Below are 22,432 nucleotides of genomic sequence, written 5' to 3'. Positions count from 1 at the left end.
TCAGCTGAAGTTCCACTGGCACGTCATCAATGACACAATCAAAAGGATTCTGAAAAAGGAGAATGTCACTTTCGATTCTGTCGAGATCCGAAAATCTATCTAAAAATGATTATTTAAATCACCAATAAACTTTTTTTGAAATTCCAGGTTGACATCTTCTGTGATTCCAGCATGAAACTCATTGAAACACTGAAAATGAGAGAGGTTTCCTCCTTCCAAATGTGCTTCAAACAATGACAGCTTTCTCCGAAATCCTTTAATGATTCTATAGAGATCACAGACAAGGTTATTCTTCCCCTGAAGTTTCAAATTCAATTCATTCATGTGGGATGTGATGTCAACCAAAAATGACAACTTTGACAACCAGGTTGGATCAGACAGAAGTGGATCGGTCCTATATTTCTCGATAAGAAATATATCTATTTCTCTTCTCAACTTATAAAAACGAGACAAGACTTTACCGCAGATGAGCCACCTCACCGCCGTGTGATAAGGCAAGTCACATAAATCCGAATCAATTTCTTCAAGAAACGCCTTGAATTGGCAATAATTAAGTGCATGACCCCAAATGAAGCTCACTGCAGAAATGTCTGGTTTCAGTACGCAAGAAATATCTAAGTCTTGCTGATGTATGATGCAGTGTATGAATTTAGCGCTTGGGAGTTAAAGATCTTTCAATTGTTTCCTGTTCAGCCCCACCAGACCCTTCTTTTCTCCAGCCATGTTTTTTCCTCCATCAACTGTTACACCTCTAAGCTGATTCCACTGAAGGTTATAGTCTTGCAAAGTTTTATGCACTTCCATGAAAATGTTTTTCCAGTTGTTCTTCCATGCATGCTCCAAACTGATGCCAACTCTTCCGTGATCTGAAAGTCCAAATTAACTCCACGAATGAATACGAGAAGTTGTGACGTACTCGAGAGATCAGTAAACTCATCCAGTGTCAGAGAATACCATAGGAAATTTCTAGCTTCTTGGCGTATCTGTAATGCGATATTCTCTCCAAGTTCTTCTGCTCTCCGTACAACTGAAGTTGCTGAAAGGCTAATACTTTCAAAGAAATTGGCTTTTTCAGGACACAGCTCATTTGCTGCTTCCATCATACGCTCTTTGATGAAGTTGCCGTCAGTAAAAGGTTTTCCTCGCTCTGCCATCCTATACACTATTTTGTAACTTGTACGAGTGACAGATTCATTTTCAGCAAACTTTCTCGTGAAGAGATTCTTTTGAGATTTAAAAACACGTTTCATGGATTCAAATTTCTCAGAACGGAACTTTCCTGAAATTTTCAAATATGTTGATATATGTTTTATTTCATAGTGACGCCGAAGATTGTACTGTTTCAAAATGGCAACACTTTCAGTGCATATCACACAAGTAGCTTTCTGGTTTTTTGTTTCCTCAATGAAGTACTTTTCTCCCCATTCTTCATTGAAAGCACGCCACTCAGAGTCCACTTTTCGTCTTTTAAAAGCAGCCATAACGATGGGCGAAGAAAAATAGGATCTGAAAATGAAAAACACAGAACGCTGTGAAAAAATTATTGTACTGGTCCAAGAACGAACAAACAAAATGTATTGAAACGTACGTTTGCCACGACACTTACCTAAGAATGAGTTATGAAAAGCACATAACCCGACTACTAAGAGAAATGAGCGTTCTGAAGCGGTAACCCTAGGCCGCTGAATTTACAAGACGAGTCGATAGGACGAGTGTTAAGTCTGTACTTGTTTTCGAAATCATAATGTTTTCATAGATACGTGCATCGATATGAATAAACGGGCAGCAAGGACGAAAGAAGAATTTTCCTATTGGTTAAAAATGCGCGTGACAGCCTTGTTTCTTTTTATCATAACGTCTTGTGTTTGCCAGCTTAAAGCGACCATCGGTGTGATTTATTTTGTTATGACAGTCGGACATTTGATGAAATGTCACTTTTTATTTCCAAGCGGTTAGTTGCTGGCGAGCCGGACAAAATTATCTCGAGGGCCATATCCGGCCCGCGAGCCGTAGTTTAGTGACTCCTGCGCTATACGACCACAGTTCCTCTTTTATCTGATGGTTTGATATGACGTGATGCTTCCTTAAGATAAAGAAAGGTCTTTGCGCTATACGACCACAGTTCCTCTTTATCTGATGGTTTGATAACAATATCATTTCTAGAATGGATATTTTGCAAGACTGTGTGCTTCGTAGGTGAGCCTAGCTACATTGTGCCATACAACACCAAATCAACTAATCAATCGTAGGTGAGGTTGGCCTCAAGACTTCCATGCTTTGAAGTTAAGTTTGTTGATCTCAGTACAACATTTGTCTATATAATAATAAAGTGAGGAAAATGGCTCACTGGAAGAGGTCTATTTAGTGAGAGTGTGTTGTAACCTGCAAAAGGTGACGTCAGTGGTACTGGTTTGTGTTGTTTCACCGTTTTTGTTGGTGCTATCATGTTCTTTAAGACATTTTTTATTGGTTTCACTTGAACTGTTGATATGCAAATAGGCTTGGATACAGCGTGGAAAAAACAGTATGCAGTCACGTTTTAAGTGAAATTTACTCACGCTTGGTTGAATGGGATCACAATGTAAGTCACTTATTCAGCACGGATCTTTCTGCATTTGTCGAGATAAGGTCAGGTGAACTAGTTACGACATTAGTTTTTAGTGGGTGTCTTTCTCTCCTTGGAATTATTTACCGTGTTTTCTTTATCAACAGTGGCTGCAAATTATTTGGATACACAATTCCCAAATTCATGAGTTTTTTTGGTTGTTTTTTGTCATTTTGTCATAAACAGCGTGGTAATAGATAGAATTGAGTTTTTTGTTTGTCTTTTTTATTTTCTTTGCTGTAATATGCACTTGTTTTGCGACACTTATATCTGTTAGTTCATACAGTCTCTGACAGTAGTAACCTAAGCATTACGAGTTTCTATTAGGTTGAACGAAAATAATTTAATTGTACCTTTCATATGAGCTGTTGATGTTTTGTATACCTTGTGGTTAACAGTCAGAAAATATTTGCGGTTTTCATAATTTTGTGCCATAAAGAATTTTAGTTTGAAGCTGTTACTAATTACACATTTCTTTAAACGATTAGAAAGAGAAAAGAAAAACATTGTAAGTGAAACTATGATGAAGTTAACTAGAGATATATGTATACATTAATTATAACGGATTTACCGTTATACGTTTGTTTTAATACTTACGCTTTTTTCAGTGTAGTTTTTATACTAGTGATTGCCAATATTGATGCCAAGTGAACTTTCGAGAACATCGCCTTAAAGTTTGAAAAAGACACGCTGAGAGACGGTTTGAAATGAAATTGTTGTTTCGCTATGGTGAACATAATATATAAACCTCGGAAGGTATAATTGTGATGAACTACATATATTTTATCCAGGACGTTTATAGATTTCGTTAATTACAAACCGTTTAATTTCAATGAATTAACTTCAGACATTAGTATTTTTACGAGAACGTTAAATATTATCGTTGGTAAAAAGTTAGCTTGTAAGCAGCGTGAAGCCAGCTAAGAACAGACAGCTGTTTAGCATTCCCATCAAGTGAAATGTATCTGTGTATCAACATAAAAGTAATTTGCACCTCGTGAACCGTCGACAAAGTATTCAGTTCCAGGCTAGATAGAGGACGTAATATATTTTGCAAAAGTTTTGCATATAAATTAGAATTAATTCGCTCTCCGTGAACTGCCGATAAAATATTCAGTTACAGACCAGATAGAAAACTTGGTATGGTTTGTAAATTTGTAAAACATTTGTATATAAATCGTTATTTGTAATAAATTTTATTATAAATTGCATTGTAGTTTCTATATTAAAATATATTTGAGTTAAAAAGGCAATTGTGTGTGTCAATTTTATTGGAAGAAAGTTTCAAAGGAAAGACAATGAAAACATTGACATGGGCTAAGAGTAAAATATGAAATTAACATTGCATAACCCAAGTCATTTGTGATGACGAAAAACCCATTTGAAGTAAAAATGTATTCCCAAGACGCTTGGTGATGGATATTACAACTTTAATTAAAATAAAGTACAGAAAAACGTTTCGACCTTCTTAGGTCATCTTCGTTAACTTAAAGATGATCTGAGAAGGTCAAAAAGTTGTTCGGTATTTTATTTTAATTAAAGCTCTAATACCCATACCAACCGTCTTAAGAACACATTTTTATATAACCCAAGTCAGCTCAACTAGTATGAGCTGAACACTTTCAGCTCCAGTTCCTTTCTGTCTATATGACATCAAGATGGTGTCAGATACTGATACTAAAGATACTGATAGGTCGAAGAGTTTAGTGTGGGTGTTCTCATTGTCCAGTAAGGAGAAAATAAAACCTAGAAAGCTAGATGATTGTGAAGTCTTCAAGTTTCTTGAACACGTCTCCTAGAAATAAGATTAGGAAAATGTATATTCATTAAGCCTGTAAGGGTGTTGTTTAACTTTCAGTATTTAAGGTCAAGTCTTTTTTATCTTTGTTTAACCTATTGCTTCTTCCTGTTTTTCAAATGATTTGTATGGTATCTGAGAGTATAGATAAATATGTCACTGAGCATTGCATCTGATATTGGACAGCTCATAACATTTGTAGTCAAGTTGGCCCTAAAATTTCCAATGGTAGTGAATTTAAGTAGCATCGAGGAGAATAAAATTCCTGCAATTAAATATTCATCAAATGCAATGTCAACCACAACTATAAGTGAGCCTAGCTTCCAAGTGGCTAACAATGTGAGCCAGTACTACCGTTTATGGCCCTGAAGAAATAAAACCCGAGGAGTTTTGAGACTCATAACAAATCAGTCCACGTTAAAGCAGATTTCAATACTCAAGCACAACTGTCAAGAGACTGCAGCAGAGTGGAAGACATTTTGGGCCATCTATAATCAAGAAGAAGAACAGCTGAGACAAAGGGTTAGTCATCCATGAAGATATGATGAGTAGAAGGTTGTGAAGGATTTGTAACATTTTGCTGCATTTTTTACGTTATTTTCAAATACTTTAAAAATGATAAACATAATCTCATAAATTTCCATAAATGATGCACATACAAGCAATATAAAAGAAAGTTGGGCATATCTAATGAATGCATACGATGAGTTACACAAAGATGCTTGGCCAAGAAAGAAAATGTATGTATCAAGTATAAACTAAGATGCATCCCAGATGGTATTGAGAATCAACTGTTTACCTTATCTATAGATCGGTGCCACACCAGCAGACAAAAAGCTATAAAACTATTTATATTGGCTTATTAAAGACTGGATACAACTTTTATAAAAGGAATTCGTATGGAAATCTGAGACTCTAGGCGAAACTTTGATCTGAAAAGGAGGAAGAGAAATACATCTAAACAGGTTGCGAAGTTAACATCTTCAATCGTAACCAATTTTTGAAGTAGTTTTGGTTTTAGTCCGAGAATTACGATGAATGAACAAAATTCATTCATCACTTATATGAATGAATCTACTGACGATCTACTGACGAGATGTATGTATTCACTATTTGGAGATTTGTAAGAATACTAAAGAAATACTCATAAAAACCTATGTTTTTGGGCTACATATCAGTCTCCTGACTCGTTACAAGAAGCCATTGGTCCTGCTGCTGGTTTGTTAGCCAAAATATTTACAAGCTCCTAGCTTGTGTGAAGAAGCCAAACAACCTGATGCTGCTAGAAGAAAACTAATGTTCCCTGATCAAACCATGTCCGAGCCAATAACAACTTTGAAGATGTCTAACCTTTCCCGCTCAAAGTCCGTGGAAGTAACTTTTTCTAAGAATCGAATAACGTAGTTAGAAATTGAATGTACAATATTCAATATTAAAGAATTAATGAAAGTTATGTCTGAACAGCTTTCAATCACTGTGTTATAACTTAATGATAGTATTAAGTAATTTAACAAATATTATAGAAAGTTTAATTGAGGTACCGTTACCTGCTGAGGTTGAAGAATTTAATAGTTTTAACAATGGAACATTTCAAAGTATCTTCAGCAATCTCGATGTAGCCGAGTACCTCAATATATTGCTTTAAAGTGTTGTTTGTGTGTTTTAATCTCCGAATAAGTTATTTATTTTAGCTTTAAACTTTCTTCAAGTTCATGACTTGTGTACTCCACTCGCGACTGAGAACCTGGATTTTAAATAAACCTGTTAATAACTGGATTTAAGTCGAACTCAAAACATCCAGCCCACACGGTGGTCCAGGTTTTTCAGGTGCGCTTATGACAGACTAGCTGAAGCTTAGCAGAATCTGGTGAAGGTCCAAGCAGATCTGAAAGTACCCACAGCAACTAACCAAAAGACAATAGTGACACTAAAAGTTCTGTCAATGAGGTTAAGATGAATTGAGAGAAGATTTCTAGGGATAATGTATATTGTTACGTATCATAATTTATTTCGGACTTGTCTATGATCAAATATGCTATTTACATTACGTAGTACGGTTTTAAGTAAACGGAAATATGAACTTAGAAGTTAATTACATGTCGATATATATTACATTTATGACATTTGCCAACAAGACTGATACACATAATTTTCTTTCTTAACACTGACATATTTAATATACAAATAATAATACAATGTTGTTTTATATGCAAGGGTTTTATCAGCTTCTTCTTTTCTGGAAAAGAACTGAATATTTTATCGACAATCCAGAGTCCCCTAGTGGCAGAGTGGAATGTCTGCAGACTCACACTGCTGAAAAGCGGTTTTTGATACCCGTGGTGGGCAGAACACACATAACCCATTGTACAGCTTTGTGCTTCGTTTAAAACAACAACAACGATCCAGATTCACAACGAGTAAATTCGTTTTGAGTTTATGTGTTACACCTCACTTAAGCTGGCTGGATTGATTGGCCTCACACCACTTATGAGCTGACTTTTTACCGTGCTCTTTGACCAAGTTGCAAAAGTAAACGTTATTGGTTTTGAAGTTAAATTTAATTGCTAGCATGAGAACAAGCCTGATTAAAAAGAAAGAAAGGAAAATGTGAAATGCAAGTTATCATATGTTTTGTTCACCCACTTTAATTTTAAAAAAGTTGTATGCAGTGTCAGCATAAACATTTAGGTCCAAAAAGTCTTTGAGGACGCTGTAGTAACATATAACACTTGAACTGAAGGAATTAATGACTATGACATTCTTTGCTTTTAATGTTGACGTTGTCTAGATATAATACCAACCAATGCTCAAAGAAAGCAAAGATCAAGTGGTGACACTGTTGAGTGGACAAAGAAATTGAGCTTATCTACTGAATTCAGAAGCTTTTTTTGGTGCAGTTATATTAAGAGGTCATCGAGTAAAAACGTAAATAAACATCTTCGTATTTAATTTCACAATGATCAATCCCAAAAGAAAGACAATTTAAAGGACTAAACACAGCCTAGAAGAAGAAGCTTTGTTTTCGTTTGCACAAATGCATACATCACTTTTTCGTTTTGTTTGTCGAATAATAAATACTTTTTTACCATACTTATACAATATATTTATTTTAAAAGTATTAGGAAGACTCAATTGAGTTATGCTGAATAAATGTTGTTTTATTAAACATTTATATGCATTAACATTATTCGTATGTCTTTGTTTGCATTTTAGCGAACTTTTCTTCCAATAAGCACCCTTATCTCTTGTTTAATTTAATCACTCCATACTACCTACTGGTTGGGAAGACAAGTCTGGTGTAATATAACTGGAATATAACCTTTATGAATCTAAGCGGATTATGATGCTGGTAGCAGTGAAACAAAAACTGATTGGTCATGTTATGTAAAAAGATATAATCTTTCTAATTTCGTGAACCTTTGAAAAAGGACCAAAAACTCTGGATGTCAAAAACGGAAGGAAAAGACAAGAAGAGATGAAAATCTGAAGAAAATTAAAGGCCAATCAGAAATTAAATATTTCTTCGTGCTTTCTGGCAATGATTATGCTGGAAAACTTCTGCTACTGGAAGCAATATAGGAGGACATGGGGAAACTGTGCTTCAAATTTAGCCTGAAAATGTTTTAATGCAGTAAAAAATATGAATAACGGATTGTTAAAGTTCACCCTTGCAATCGACAATGTGACTTTTTTAAGCTTTCTGAACTGTCCATATTTTGCGATGTCAAGCGGTTTTGAAAAAGCCAAAGCAGTTGCAAGAATCAAATCGTTACACTGGAAATTTTCAATTTCCAAATACTGTGACGACACTAAAAGGTAATTTTTCTCAGTTCGCCACTAACAGAAGGTAGACAATAGACTGATATTAAAAAATTGAGAGGTTGGTCTATTCAAAATCGTATTATTTATTATTTTGCTTTCGCTGCGAGTTATTTGAATGTACAGAAAATCAACCTTCTGTAGTTGAAAGGGACTTAGAGATTGAAAGCATATATTTGGCACTGATGGATCTTTACAGTTACACGTAATTTCTACTCATCATATCAACAGTTGCTCTAAGTGAAAGAAATTATGTGCATACTAAAGCCAAACATGATGATCGATACAATCACATACACACTGTGATAAAGAAACGAAATAAATTAGAACCAGGCAAGGAAGTGTGACATCAGGTACTGAATCTTTTGTTAGAAGTAATAACATGACTAACGGAAACTCATCTGCTTTTTTGCAGATTCTCTGACATTCTTTTACAGAGCGCAGTGGCATTTTTTCTGCAATTCTTTAAACTGACTTACTATTTTAAAGAAGTACATTACCTGAGCAGATATGTAAAATGGGTTCACCTGCCTTTTGACAGATACTGTGCTGGTTATTATAGGTTTCATTAGTGCTCTATCGTGATTTGTTAGATTGCTTCAGTAGTTCTGGATAGTCAATCTGTAACCTCTGTGGCTAGTGTTATGACTCTGGAGCTAATATGAAGGGAAAGTACACTGAAGTCCAAGTGATCATTGCTAAAAGAAAAACCTATTGTTTTCTAATGTTCCTTGCTCTCAACACATATGAAAGCTTGTAATTGTATATACCACTGAAAGCTCAACCAATGAAAGTTATTTTCTTTGGAATTTCACCGAGAACTTTTACTTTTCTTTGCCACATCTACAAAATGCTGGGAAGTTGTGAAACAACACTTAAGAAAACGTGAATTAAGAAGGTTATTTGAAACTAGCTGGAGCACTCGCCTTGATTCATTTAAAAATGTTGTGTTACAATTTCCACATCTTATTGAAACTCTTGATTAGCTTTTGTATAATGATATTCTTATTGTTGAAGCTTTTGCAGAGGCAGAGTCTCTGTTTTTTCTACTTTTAACATACAAATTCGTTGTGTGATTACTATTTAGCGCGGCATCTTGTCATAATTTCTCATAGTTAGCGTTACTTTGCAATCTGATATCGCCAGTGTGATTCCTTTACTTGAAGCTGTTATTTCAAAGTTACAAACTTACCCTCTCTGAACTTAAAATGTCTGAAACTCAAGCTGCGGAAGTTTATAAAGAAACGAAATTTTCAGCTCATTAAATGGAATATCAAGTGGACAAAATCGAGCATTTTCGACACCATCTGCTTTTCGCATTTAATTTCTGGCAATTTCGTTTAAAACAATGCATACTATATACCTAGGTATTACATGAAATAAAGTATCATAATAAATGTTTTGGGTGTAATGTGTTCATGCATTGAAGTATTGTATAGTCTTGCATGTAATGCTTGAATGAAATTATTTAAAAACGCTCACGAATTATTCCTCAACCTAATACTTTAGAAAAATTTTTGATACGTTGGTTTTGACAGTCGTCTGGTGGCGGGAAATTGAATTTTGGTGGAGTGTGCTCAATGAATGTAGTTCGACGTTCGTTAGTGGTTTCAGAATTCCACGTTCGTTTGGTGACGTATTTAAACTGTGAAGTGTAGATCTATAATGTGTTGATATTACTACTACTGTTAAGTAACTCGTGAAATACAATAGTTTTATTAAATTTTACTTGCTAATCATTTGGTGCATGTAATTTAAAGTGGTATAATTTCGAAATGGACTACAATACTGATAGTGCAGGAAACGAAAGAAACGATAAATGGGACAGAAATGTAGCCAACCAAAGCAAGAAAACTAACGTATCTGGGTCTGAGTCCAAACAAGAAGCAGAGACTAGTTTGGTAGATGGTAAGCTTAATGGTGGTATGTCTGAAGTTAATGACATGAGTTCATTTAGAGTAAAGAAGAAGCTCGTGAAATTTGATGGACGAAAAGCACTTAGAAAGTATTACTCTTTAGAAGGCCAAGTATTCTTTATCTGTATAAAGAAAATTACTGTGGTTAGTGAAGCAAATGTTGCCAAAACAGTTAAAGAATTAGGAGGTAAAGTGGCGAATTTTTTGAGCAGAGATGTAACATGTGTATTAACAGATATTGATTCAATTGAGAAAAACGGTAATTTCTCAGTAACACATTGCCAGTGTGAAAGTTCACCTATAGCTAATAATATTAATAACAGCCCCCTTGGTATAAATAGACAAATTACTCAACCGATTAGTAGAGGTCAGTCAATTTTGTTAAAGGCAAAAGGTCAAGTGAATTATAATCCTAAATGTAATAAGTGTGGAAACTATAACAGTGGTCTTCAGCATGCATTAGCACTTGGCATAAAGATATGGAACTTAAAAGATTTCTTTAGCTGGGTTGATAATGAAGTGAAAGCACAAGTAAAAAAACTGAATAATAAGAATCAGAAGGCAAGAACGGTAAGAAATTCTGAACCAAGGCTTTTAGGAAGCCCAAGTATTAAAGTAGAAAGTTGTGGCAAGAAGCATAAACCATTTTATAAAGTTTTTTCTTGTGAACCTACAATTTTTGTGGAGCCATCATACAAAGGAAGCCCTTTTGAAAGGCCCTCTGACCAGTATTTCAGAGGAAATCCCATGTTATTAAAATGTAATGGAGAAAATAAAACTGAAGTAACTTCAGCAGTGTTAAAAAAAATGACCAGTTTTTTCAAAGTTGTGAAAGAAAATAAAATAGTTCAGAAAAATAAAAGGCAGTTCTGCGAGTGTTGTGAGTCATGGTTCTACAACTTGCAACAACACTTATTCAGTAAAAAACATAAAGAGTTTATTTCAGATCAAACAAACTTCATTTCTTTGAAGGAAATTGTTGACACTTTTCCAAATATATTACATTTTTCAGAAGATAGTAATGAAAAACAGCTTCAGCCATTTGAAACCACTAGTAGTATCAGATACTCATTTTCTGACTCAGAAACATTTTATAGAAATAATGATTGTGATCCCCAGAAAAAGAAAATTATTCAAACAGATAATCCTGAAGTTGCTGAAACAATCTGTAGGGAAGACACATTGAAACAGGATATTTGTGGAGAAATATGTAAACCAGAAACTCTAAATATTGATGTGCTAAATGATAAAAATGCTTCAGATAGTGAGTTAAAGAAATGTATTTTTAATGAAGTTAATGACTCAGTATTTGAAGGTGTGAAAATTGCAAACAAAGAGAACAGTGATATTGAAGCTAATGGAATTTTAGACATAGAATCACTTCTGGAACCACTTGATATTGATTCTCAGCTTTCCATTCCACCACCTGAATTTTTTGACACTGACTTCCAGAATGATAACAAAACTACTAAGCACCTAACATTTGATGACAATAACAAAGTTATATTGAATCTTCATGAAGAATCTAACCATATATTGGAGACTGTTAACTTTTGTACAACAAAAACGGATTGCATGCAGTTTGAAGAGCAACGATATTTTAAGGATGTGACAAATACAGGTTGTGTTGATGATATTCAAAGTACAAATCATCTGTTAAAGCAACCAATTTTTGGCTCGTATCCTTTGAAAGAACATCTTGCTTTATCAGCATTAACTTATCAACCATTGAAAGTCTTCAATCATCATAACATCAGAGAAATTTGTGATGTTGATATAAACTTCAGTAGTAACAGTTCAGAAGGAGAGTTGTCATTAAACATCAGTAACCTAATTAATAGAATAAATTATGAAGTACAGGATGAAACAAAAGCATGTTCAAGTGTTTTTTGTCCTGTGAAACCAACAGGAAATAATCCAGTTATGTGTAATGAGCTTTCATCTGAGAAATTTTCAGCTAAAGAAGATTTCAGAGAATGCCCAACCAAAATTACTGATCTTGCTGTAAATAATGATATAGATAAAATATTCAAAGACACAGTGGATTTTGGAGAGAAGGATAAGGATAGCACATGTAACACCTATGTACAGATTGTACTGAGAGATAAAAATATTAACAGATGCTTAGAAATTGAAAAACCCTCCTTGGATTACCTACAAAATGATATGACAGATAACGCAACCAACTTTGTACAACTAGTCAATAAACCAAATTTTTCACCTAGCAGAACATTTGATATTAATCATGACAACCATACAGGTTTGATTTCTAAGAGATCAGTTAATAGTATTCAGCAAAACAACCAGTTAGGTTTGTTGTCAAATAAAGTAGACAGTGATCAACAAAACAGCCTGTTATGTTTACCCAACAAAGAATATGATGTTATTAAGCAAAATAATGAGTTACATTTGCCTAACAGAGAAGCTAATCATTTCGAACAAAATAGTCAGTCATGTTTGTCGTTAAATAAAACAAGTGATATTGTCAAAGAAAATAATCAGTTGTGCTTGTTTTCTAACAGAGAAACTGATGCTAATCAACAAAATACTCAGACACAGTTGTTTAACAGAGATTCAGAGACAGATGCTGTTAATCAAAGTAATCAGTCAAAGCTTTTATCATACACAGAAGTAGATAATGACTATCCAACAAAGCATATAAATTCTTTTGACAGGAAAACTGATACTATTCAGCATATTAACGAGTTTTCAAATACAAGAAATGGTAATACACAGAGAAACAATCAGCCATCTGGTAAAATACTTGATAATTCTGAACAGAACAATCAATCAGGAATTGGTATTGTGCATCAAAACAGTGATTGGTCAAATAAAGAAAATGGTAGTGTGTATCAGAACAGATATTTATTTAGCAGAGAGGAATGTGTAGAGCAAGTTAATCAGCTGTTCAGGAGAGAAGCTGTTGATGGCTGTCAAAACAGTTTGTTTAACAACAAAATTAATAATGCTCAACAAAGAAATCAACTTTTCATCAGAAATACTGATAATCCTCAGCAAACCATTCAGTCACATTTGCTGACCAGCATAAAAACTGGTTGTGCTCGACAGAACAGTCAATCGTGTATGTTACCTTCAAGTAATCCTGATATTGTTAGTCTAAACAACCAAACAGGTGAATTATCTGAAAGTTTAGTTATGGATATGCAACATAATTGCCTAAATCCTTTTATAAGCTCAACACATTTAGGACAAAGAAATTCAGAGTTTGGTATATCCCAGACTAGCACCTCATCTGACAATAAGTATTATAAAAATAAGTGGAATGTGAAGTTTAAGTCCTCTAACAGAATGCACTTGGTATTTACTACTAGTCAGAAGAGAAACATAAAAGATATAGTTTCTGAAGATGTGGTCATACCAGATTTACTTAAAAATAACACTAATAGTGATCTCACTGAGGAAAAGTGTGATCCTTATAGTGACACTAACTCCTATTTATCATCATTGTCCAGTGGTGGTGAGGATACTTCTGAATGGTGTGTTCAGCATGTAAAGGATACCAAATTAAAGCTCTGTAAAACAAAAATTTTATTAGAAGATAGGTCTTTGTCAATTCCTAAAAAACGTCGAAAGTATAGATTCTATTGTTAGTAATGTATTCACATTTATGTATGTGGTTTTTAGACTTAGCAGTGCATATGACATTTATTTTGTATTATTTATATTTGTATTTAATAGATCAAGCTCAATTAAGTTGCTAAGGCAAACCATAGATATAAGAACAAGTACCCAAAATCTTTATTTTTGTATTGTTAGTATAGTTGTGCTGTCAATGAATTATTTGGATTTAACTCAGATTTTGCATATAAATATAACATTAAAATATGCAATAAACCTACAGTATTTTGCAAATGTATTTTTCTACATGCAATTGTAATAGTATTGCAATTATTATTAATTAATTATTAATATCCTATTACGTACACTTGTAATAGGGTATTGCAATTATTGTTATTGCTCAGGAGAGATTTAAAAAGTTTCAGTGGATGCTGGTACTTCACAAACAGCAAAAACTTGAAATTCGACAAATTGAATAGTCTCTCCAGCCCTACAAGAATACCAATGATTTTCCAGACAAATGAAATAAAAATTTCAAGTTTTCTTATTTTAACATTTGTTGAAGTTGCTAATATGTCATGTTTATTAATATTGATTAATAGTCTGAAAACAGATGCCATTCTCACCTTATAAATTGAGTTTGAATCATAAACAGAAAAATACCAAATGTTTGAAATACTTTAGTTCTAAGATGTACCATTCTAAAGATTGGTTAAGCTGAGGTCTATTGTACAGGAAAACCAGAATTAAAATGCAGGAAGTAATTTAATGTCCATACAGTATTTTAATACAGTTTTCTCTATAAAATATTTACTGGTTAGTATAAATGTATATTTTTGTTTTCATGGAAAAAACATTCTTTAACATCTGTTCTCAGGAACTTGCTATTACACAACTATGTTCATGGATATGATTATAAAATTTCAAATTGTGTCTTATGTAAATTTTAAACTTTGTTTTTTATGAATTTGTACATCTGTTCTTTGTATTCAAGGGATTAACAAAACTTTATCTGTATGGTTTCCCTCTTTACATATATATGTAGATAATGGTGTGTAGTTTATTCTAATAAAATATATTTTGTTACTAAGTGCAAACTTCAACTATGTATATAGGTGTTGATCATTGATAAAGTATGTATTACTGAAATAAAGTGGTATTTTAATCTCTGTTGTATTTGTATAAAATGTGTTTTTTTAGTATTTAAATAAAAAATGTCAGTATACTAAGTTCAAATTATTTTCTTGTAAAAGTGTGAAAATTAAGTTTTAAAACATAGGTATCAAAATTATATTTAAATGATTAACACAAATATAAATTTTCACATTTTAATTGCAAATAGATATTGAAACAATGAATACAAAAATGTACACCTGGTACATATTGTAAGTAGAATATTTAAATTTTATGTGCTATTTTTCAGAAAGTTTGTTAGAATGTTTAAGTGTTACTTTATTAGGACACACAGAACATTTTAAACTAAAATAACTGACAGTTAATATGTAGACTTTGTTTTCTTTGTGTGGATTTCTGTTATAAAGTCAATATTACCTACCTTCAGGTGGCTCAGCAGTAAGATTGAGGTTGGAACTTTGTGCTAGGCTTAGCATAGACAGTGCATTATACAGCTTAATGTATAACAACAAACAAACATTAGTGTTACCTGTAGTTTAAATTTGTTTAATGAAACATCAGTTTATATTCCAGTTTCTCATGAAGATATTAATTATTCAACCACCTTACTTCCATGTTCAGGATCCAGTATCCATAGTACAACATTATAATAAGACCCCTTAAACACAGTTTTAAAAATGCATACATTAAGTTATCCATACCTTTACTTCAGTTATTACTGGGCAGTACTGAAGAACCATGATTGTAAATACCAATATACCCACACATCAAGCTATTTCATATGCTTTGTTAAACTAAACAACTGCTGTGTCCATAGTATGTATGATAAATTGTTACTTGTTGTTTTGAATGTATATGATGTAAATGAAAAGTAACAATACATAACTATTTATATGAATATACATAATCATTCTCAGCTGTTCTTACTCCCATTTTGAGGTGTAATCTCACTTCTGTTTTACAATATTTGATAACTTGTTAGATCTAGGAGAAAATGAAGATAAAATTATAAGTATGAAACATTAAAATATTATAATATTTTCAATATTGTATATAATCTCCATTCACAGAATTGCTTTTCCTGACTTGCACTGGCCTGTGTATGTGCAAATTGCCAATAGCCTTGATACTCCCACCTACACTCATATTTTTTCATGTAAAGCAGCTGCAACTCTCCTTCAATAATAGTTGGTTGGAGCTAGACCAGCCACATAATTCCTTATATGAGAGTAGCTCGAATATCTCTTCCTATCCCAGTGCCACTGGATTCTGAACTGCCACATTGCTCTTCACCTTCCACCCATTGTCTGAATGTTACTTCCCAAGGGGTACTGGTGTTGGACATACACAGATGGTGATACAGATCCCTAGACTAGAAGATATTCCTCCCTTCCAGTTTCCATCTCCAAGATGAGTGGTGGAAGACCCTCTTCCTAACATGTACTATTTACTCATATTAGAATACTGCTGTGTTGGTTGAGGTTGAATGCTTTTTTTTTTTTTATGGTCCACTGTGCTCTAGCCACTCTAACTTGGGGTTAGATTCTGCTGTTATTGCAACACATTTTCATGTACCTGAGATGAAAAAAACTATCTTAAGTGTTTGTAAACTTTTAAGAAACAGCTAAGTTGTGTGTGTGGTATTGGCTAATGTCATGATATTCAGACTTTCTGAAATCCACAGAAAAATAAAAGTATTTGCAAAATGCATGTTTTGGGAATATACAGACAGTAAAGGAAACAAGTGACCCAATAAAACAAGTAGTTGTCTTAAACAGTGTTAGTCTTGCACTAAATTGGGTGTTTTTTTCGTTTGATTTTTTTATAATTCTGCTGGAATGAAATGACAGTTCCACACAGCACAAGGACAAAGCAAAGAATAATGTAAAACTGCACTTTCAGACATTTATTGCCTATTTCAACAACTGTAGAGGGTTGAGTATGTTATATTAAAATTATTTTTTGAATCTTGTCACATTTGGTTGTGCTCTGTGTAAATGATACGTATCTGGACAAGTCTCCAGATGCAGGCCTATAAATTACTGTGCAATTGAACTGTCAAAATGGCTACTAGGAAACTGCCATCTTCGTAAGATTTACGAATTTTGGAAAACCTTCAGGGAGGAATGAGGTGCTTTGAAAATGAAAATTGTGTAACAAACCTTTTAAAATGAAATAGCATGGATATCTGTTTTATTTTCCACCTACTTAAGGTACATGAACAGGATTGTCAATTTTACAGTTTCATTTTTACTGACAGACTGAGAAACTGACATTTTCTACTACATTGTTAAAAAAACAATTTTTACTATTCACATTCATATAAACAATATTAAAATGGGATTTTTTTTTATTTTTTTTACTGACTGTCCTTAAATATATGAATTACTGGCAACCTTGCAAATGAATGGAAAATATGACTGCAGGCCTTATTTTTATGAACCTATTCCTTTCTTGCCTTATTTCAAGATAAAGTTCAAAACAAACAAATTTACCAAAATATTTGCAACTGAAACATTTAATCAGGGAAACCTTTTAATAATGAAATCAATTTAATTATAGAATATAGCACTGAATATATTTATTAAAATATCTTTAAATAATGAAGACATTTTAGGTTTGTTTTGAATTAAGCACAAAACTACACAATGGGCTATGTGTGCTCTGCCCCAATGGGTATTGAAACCTGGTTTCTAACAGTGTGAGTCAAAAGGTGTGCTACTGGGGGGGCAAAACATTTTGTACCATAAACTGCTGAAATATTATATAAATATACTAAGTTTACCTTTGGTTTAATTAGTAAAAGCTAAAATGTTGATGTTATTTTACTCCTGAAAATATTTCGATTTTGCTTTCTGTTTCATGATATGTCTAATGAATTTTCATTTCCAAAAAGTGGTTTCTCTTGGTTGTGGGTGAACCTGGGATCACTCTTAAGAGTTGTCAGAAAAGAGTCACTTGTGGAATAAGCTCTAATCTTTCATATGAGAATATAGGTGATAAGTAAGGGAATGAATTTGTGTAATCCTTTGGATGATCTGGTGAAAGGAAAGAAGCCAGGAAAATTATTAATTTGATTATATATAATAGAAAGTCAAGATAGAGAAAATTGGTCATGAATTTTTAATGGTTATTAATTCAAGCATGATTGTTGTTTTGAATTTTGTGATGGCTAAGTCACAACCAACAACCATGTTGTATCCTTAAGCACACCGATTATTGGCAAATAATTATTGTGCCTACATAACTAGAGTTTCAAACAGGAAAATATTTATATAGTTTAAAACTTGTCTTGAGTTAGTGGCAAAATCAAGGTTGCACACAATGCAAGACAAAGTGTGATTAATATTTATTCTTAACACTAAGTCAAAAGTAATTAGAAAGTGCATTAAACATCAGGAAACACTTCTCCAGAGATATCCAGAAAAAGATTCTTAAAGAAAAATATGTTTTAGAATTAGAGAATATAAAGTTATTCATACAGAAACAGTAACATCGTTTCTCTCAGAAAGCAGGTGCCACACACACACACACAATTGTTTTTTCCCACATGAAAGTAGGGAGAGTTTAACCCTCCAATATTTCTAAGGTTAAACATGATAAAATTGCTAAACAACTAAAGATTGATCGCCATCAATTCAAAATCTCTCATGAAAAACGTCCAAAAATACCTCAGTGGACCTTAAAAATATCAGGTACAGCAAACCCTCTTACAATATGGGTTTGCCCAACACGGATTCGTTTATATACATAAGTAAACACACCAATTGTCTGCAAAACACGGGTAATTTGATTATGCTCCGTTCATCCATCACGCAAATATACGAGTGTTCTATATCGCTCGAACTTTCTCAATATGGGCTTGGTTAATTTGACCGACCTTGTAACCACGAAAGTAAAACCAAAATAAACCTTACTTTCCCCTTTTTCCTTTCTGGAATGATTTCAACTTGTAACATGAAACTACATTCGTTTATCTCAAGCAGCTCTATGTTCGTAACAGTATATATATTTATAATGAATTTTATAATTAAATAATGCTATAAAGATATAACTAATACCATGCAAAATTTCCCTTAACTTTAAATTTTTTTCTGAATTGCTGACTAGGCACATAAACCGTTACAAATTCATTCAAGACAGTCGTTATATCTGAAACTGACATCTATCTGTTCCAAATACCAAGTAATATAATACGTCATTTGATAGGTGTAAACACTGACTTTCTATTGATTATAGATTATATATAATTAAACGTAACAGAGAACTACTGACAGAAGGGATGTGTTAGGTGGGTAGGGATCTGATTTTCTGTAAAGAAACAAAATTGACGGATATAAAAGTGATGGTTTGTCCAAATAATGACGGTTTTATAGTGAGCACTTTACGTTTCATTTCATCGTTATTGGGGGTGGATAAAATAGACAAGATACCTAGAGAAAATGTGTAACGTGTTCAACAGTAGGAGGAATTCGAGATTTTTTTAAAATATTGCCTTATAGAATAAAGAACTTATTTGCATTCTCAAGACTAATGGTATGAGTGTTATAACTTTAATTAAAATACAGAACAATGTCTCGACCTCCAGATGACCTAAGAAGGTCGACACGTTGTTCTGTACTTTATTTTAATTAAAGTTTCAATACCCATACCAGCCGTCTTTAGAATACATTTTTAATTTAAGTTGGTTTCTCGTCATCATAAAAGAACTTAAAACTTACCTACTATTAAATCATGGGATACTGGGTAAGATTTTTTGCTATATTAATTGGTATAATATATATAAAAAGTAGTATAATAGAAATTTTAAATATAAGACACAAAATCCTTGTGATGTGCAGTTAATACCCAGTAACTGATAGAAATAACTATTTTCCAGCTTTCCGAGCTATCCCCACCACGTTCAGGAGCATGCACTTAATTTATTTTTGCAAGTTTTACTGCTTTTCGTAGTTAACCTTAGATAGCAGTATGGAATCCAAACGTAAAGCACCTCCAATTCTTAGCGAGGGAAAGAGAAATCTTGATATTAAACTGAAGAAATTAGATCGTGATAAGTTATAAAGTGGGATGAGCTCAGCATCTATAGGACAGAAATATGGTGTGAATAAATTTTGAAGTATGAAGAGAAAATTCACGCAAGTGTTAAGGCTTCTGCCTCTGTAAGTGCTAAGGTTTTTATTTTTTTAAAATTTCGCGCAAAGCTACACGAGGCCTATCTGCGCTAGCCGTCCATAATTTAGCAGTGTAAGACTAGAGGGAAGGCAGATAGTCATCACCACCCACCGCCAACTCTTGAGCTACTCTTTTACCAACGAATAGTGGGAATGACCGTCACATTATAACGCCCCCACGGCTGAAAGGGCAAATATGTTTGGTGTTACGGAGATTCGAACCCGCGACTTTCGGATTACGAGTAGAATGCCTTAACCCACATGGCCATGCCGGGCCGCTAAGGTTTATTAAATACTTAAAAGGAATCAATTCATGGGAAAAATGAAGAAATAGTTAAATATGTGTATCAGTGAACAACAAAAAAAGGCTCTGTTATTGATAGCATGGCTATATGTGAGAAAGCACATAATTTGTAACAATACATAATTCTTTACTGCGGATGGAAGTGTTGTGGATGCCAATGAGCTTCAGGCAGGTAAAAGCGGATTTGTCAAGTTTAAGCATTGCTTCAACCTGCATAAGTTGAAGTTGTATTTGTTTATTTTTCTTATAGTAAAGCCACATTGTGCTATCTGCTGTGTCTACATAGGGGAATTGAACCCCTTTTTTCGTTGTAAGTTCGTTAGACTTAACGCTGTGCCAGCGGAGAACAAGGAGAAGCTGGGTCGGCCAGTAGTAATGCGTGGTTCAGGTTATGGTTCCTTGAATTCAACAAAGAAAAATGATATATTTCTCAACAGGTAGTTAATGCAGGAGAGACAGGACTATATTATAAAATGATGGACAACAGGACATACATCACCAAAGAGCAGAAAATATTGTTACCTATTATCATGTATTTCGGACGAGTCTCCGATTTATCATGTTACTTATGTTAACAATACTGAAATTTAAATTTATAGGTTAATTAAATATTAATATGTACCAAATTTATGGTATTTGCCAACAAAACCGATACACATAACTTTAATGTACAAAAGAAACACTACAATTTATTATAACGGTTATTATTAATAGTTACTACAAATAATGGTTTATATACAAGATTTTTACAAATTTACAAACAACTGAGTTTTCTATTCAGTCTAGAACTGAATATTTTATCGACAATCCAGTTCAAAGACGAACAAATTAATTCCGGGTTGACACACACATGTCGCTTAAGCTAGCTGGTTCGGTTGGCCTAACGCCACTTATAAGCTCACTTTTATCGATGAAAATATTTAACATTCTCGAAGAAAAAAATAATAATGTCGAAAGTAATACACTAAAGTTGAATGGTTCGAAATCTATAAATGTTCCTGGTCGAATTCTTTAGTGTTCCGTTAATCACAATTATAGTTTTCAGCTGTTGACAGGCAAACGCTTTCATATCAACTAATACAGATTTTAACCACTCTACCTATTATTGTGGACACTGTGAAACATCAGTGCTCAAGGAGGAGGACCATACATTAACTTTATAAGGTGCAAGACTTCCTGCGTGAATATGACTAATCCAAGGCGAATCTGGTCAAACAATCATCCATAATTGCAGAAAACATTAGGATTGCATCCCTATTCAGACAGATAACTGTCTAAGACAATGCTGCTTGTTTTATAGTTATTAAAAACAGTTTATTTTATGCATAGCTACTGATGCACTAAGCTTCTCTATAATAAATGATGGAACATCACTCGTGACTTGCAGTTTGTTGTTTCCGAGTCCAGTTTGTTTGGCATTGGACAACTCTTTTATAGAATCAGTTCATAAATATCATAGATAAAACTGACTGATAAGCTGTGCAGTGAGTCCATTCCAAGGATGCAGTTGCCAGAACCAAGGTCAGTGATGATTTCTTTCTTCTGTGAGTAATGCCTTCTAGATATAGTTAGAGATTCAACTCCCCGCTTATCAGAATGAAGTTTGTGGAAAATGGCCAGTACCGTGGCTTCCTTCAGAGTGTAGGATATACTAAGAGTCACTCCTGTGTCAGTCAAGAACTCAATTACTCGCCCTTTTATCAAGCACATACCAAGAACCATCCACCACTGAGATAGCTGGGCTGATTACTGAACCCATTAATGAAAGCTGTTCATTATAGTTTTTGTTAGTTGCCAGGTCCAAGTTTGGCTCATCAGTTCCCCATTGATGTTGCAGTGTACATTTGATTCCCGTGCATATGTTGAGCCATTGGTCTAAATTGATAGCTTTATCTATATTGCTTGCTTCTATTTTGCCCATAACTTCGAGATACCACCCATATTCTTTCATAACGTGCCATGTAAGACCTGTACAGAACAAATGTGACGTCAATAGAAAGAGAAATAAACAGGCGCACATTATGTGAAAACTCTACATATGCGACATGCCAGATATATATATAGAATATTATATCATAAGTGGCGGAATCTGGGGGGCATCGG

General features: G+C 33.6%; 1 protein-coding gene across 1 annotated transcript; it reads left to right on the top strand.

Moving 5' to 3' along the window:
- The first annotated feature begins 9,782 nt into the window (after window positions 1-9,782).
- On the top strand, window positions 9,783-14,891 carry LOC143250612 (uncharacterized). Its single transcript, XM_076501436.1, has one exon. It carries the CDS (start codon window positions 9,998-10,000, stop codon window positions 13,748-13,750), a length of 3,753 nt encoding a protein of 1,250 aa, XP_076357551.1. The 5' UTR covers window positions 9,783-9,997; the 3' UTR covers window positions 13,751-14,891.
- The last annotated feature ends 7,541 nt before the right edge of the window (window positions 14,892-22,432 follow it).

The sequence above is a fragment of the Tachypleus tridentatus genome, chromosome 1 (assembly GCF_004210375.1).
Source record: "Tachypleus tridentatus isolate NWPU-2018 chromosome 1, ASM421037v1, whole genome shotgun sequence".
NCBI classification, from domain to species: Eukaryota; Metazoa; Arthropoda; class Merostomata; order Xiphosura; family Limulidae; genus Tachypleus; species Tachypleus tridentatus.
The sequence above is the reverse complement of the archived record's forward strand: the minus strand, read 5'-3'. Positions and strand labels throughout refer to the sequence as shown.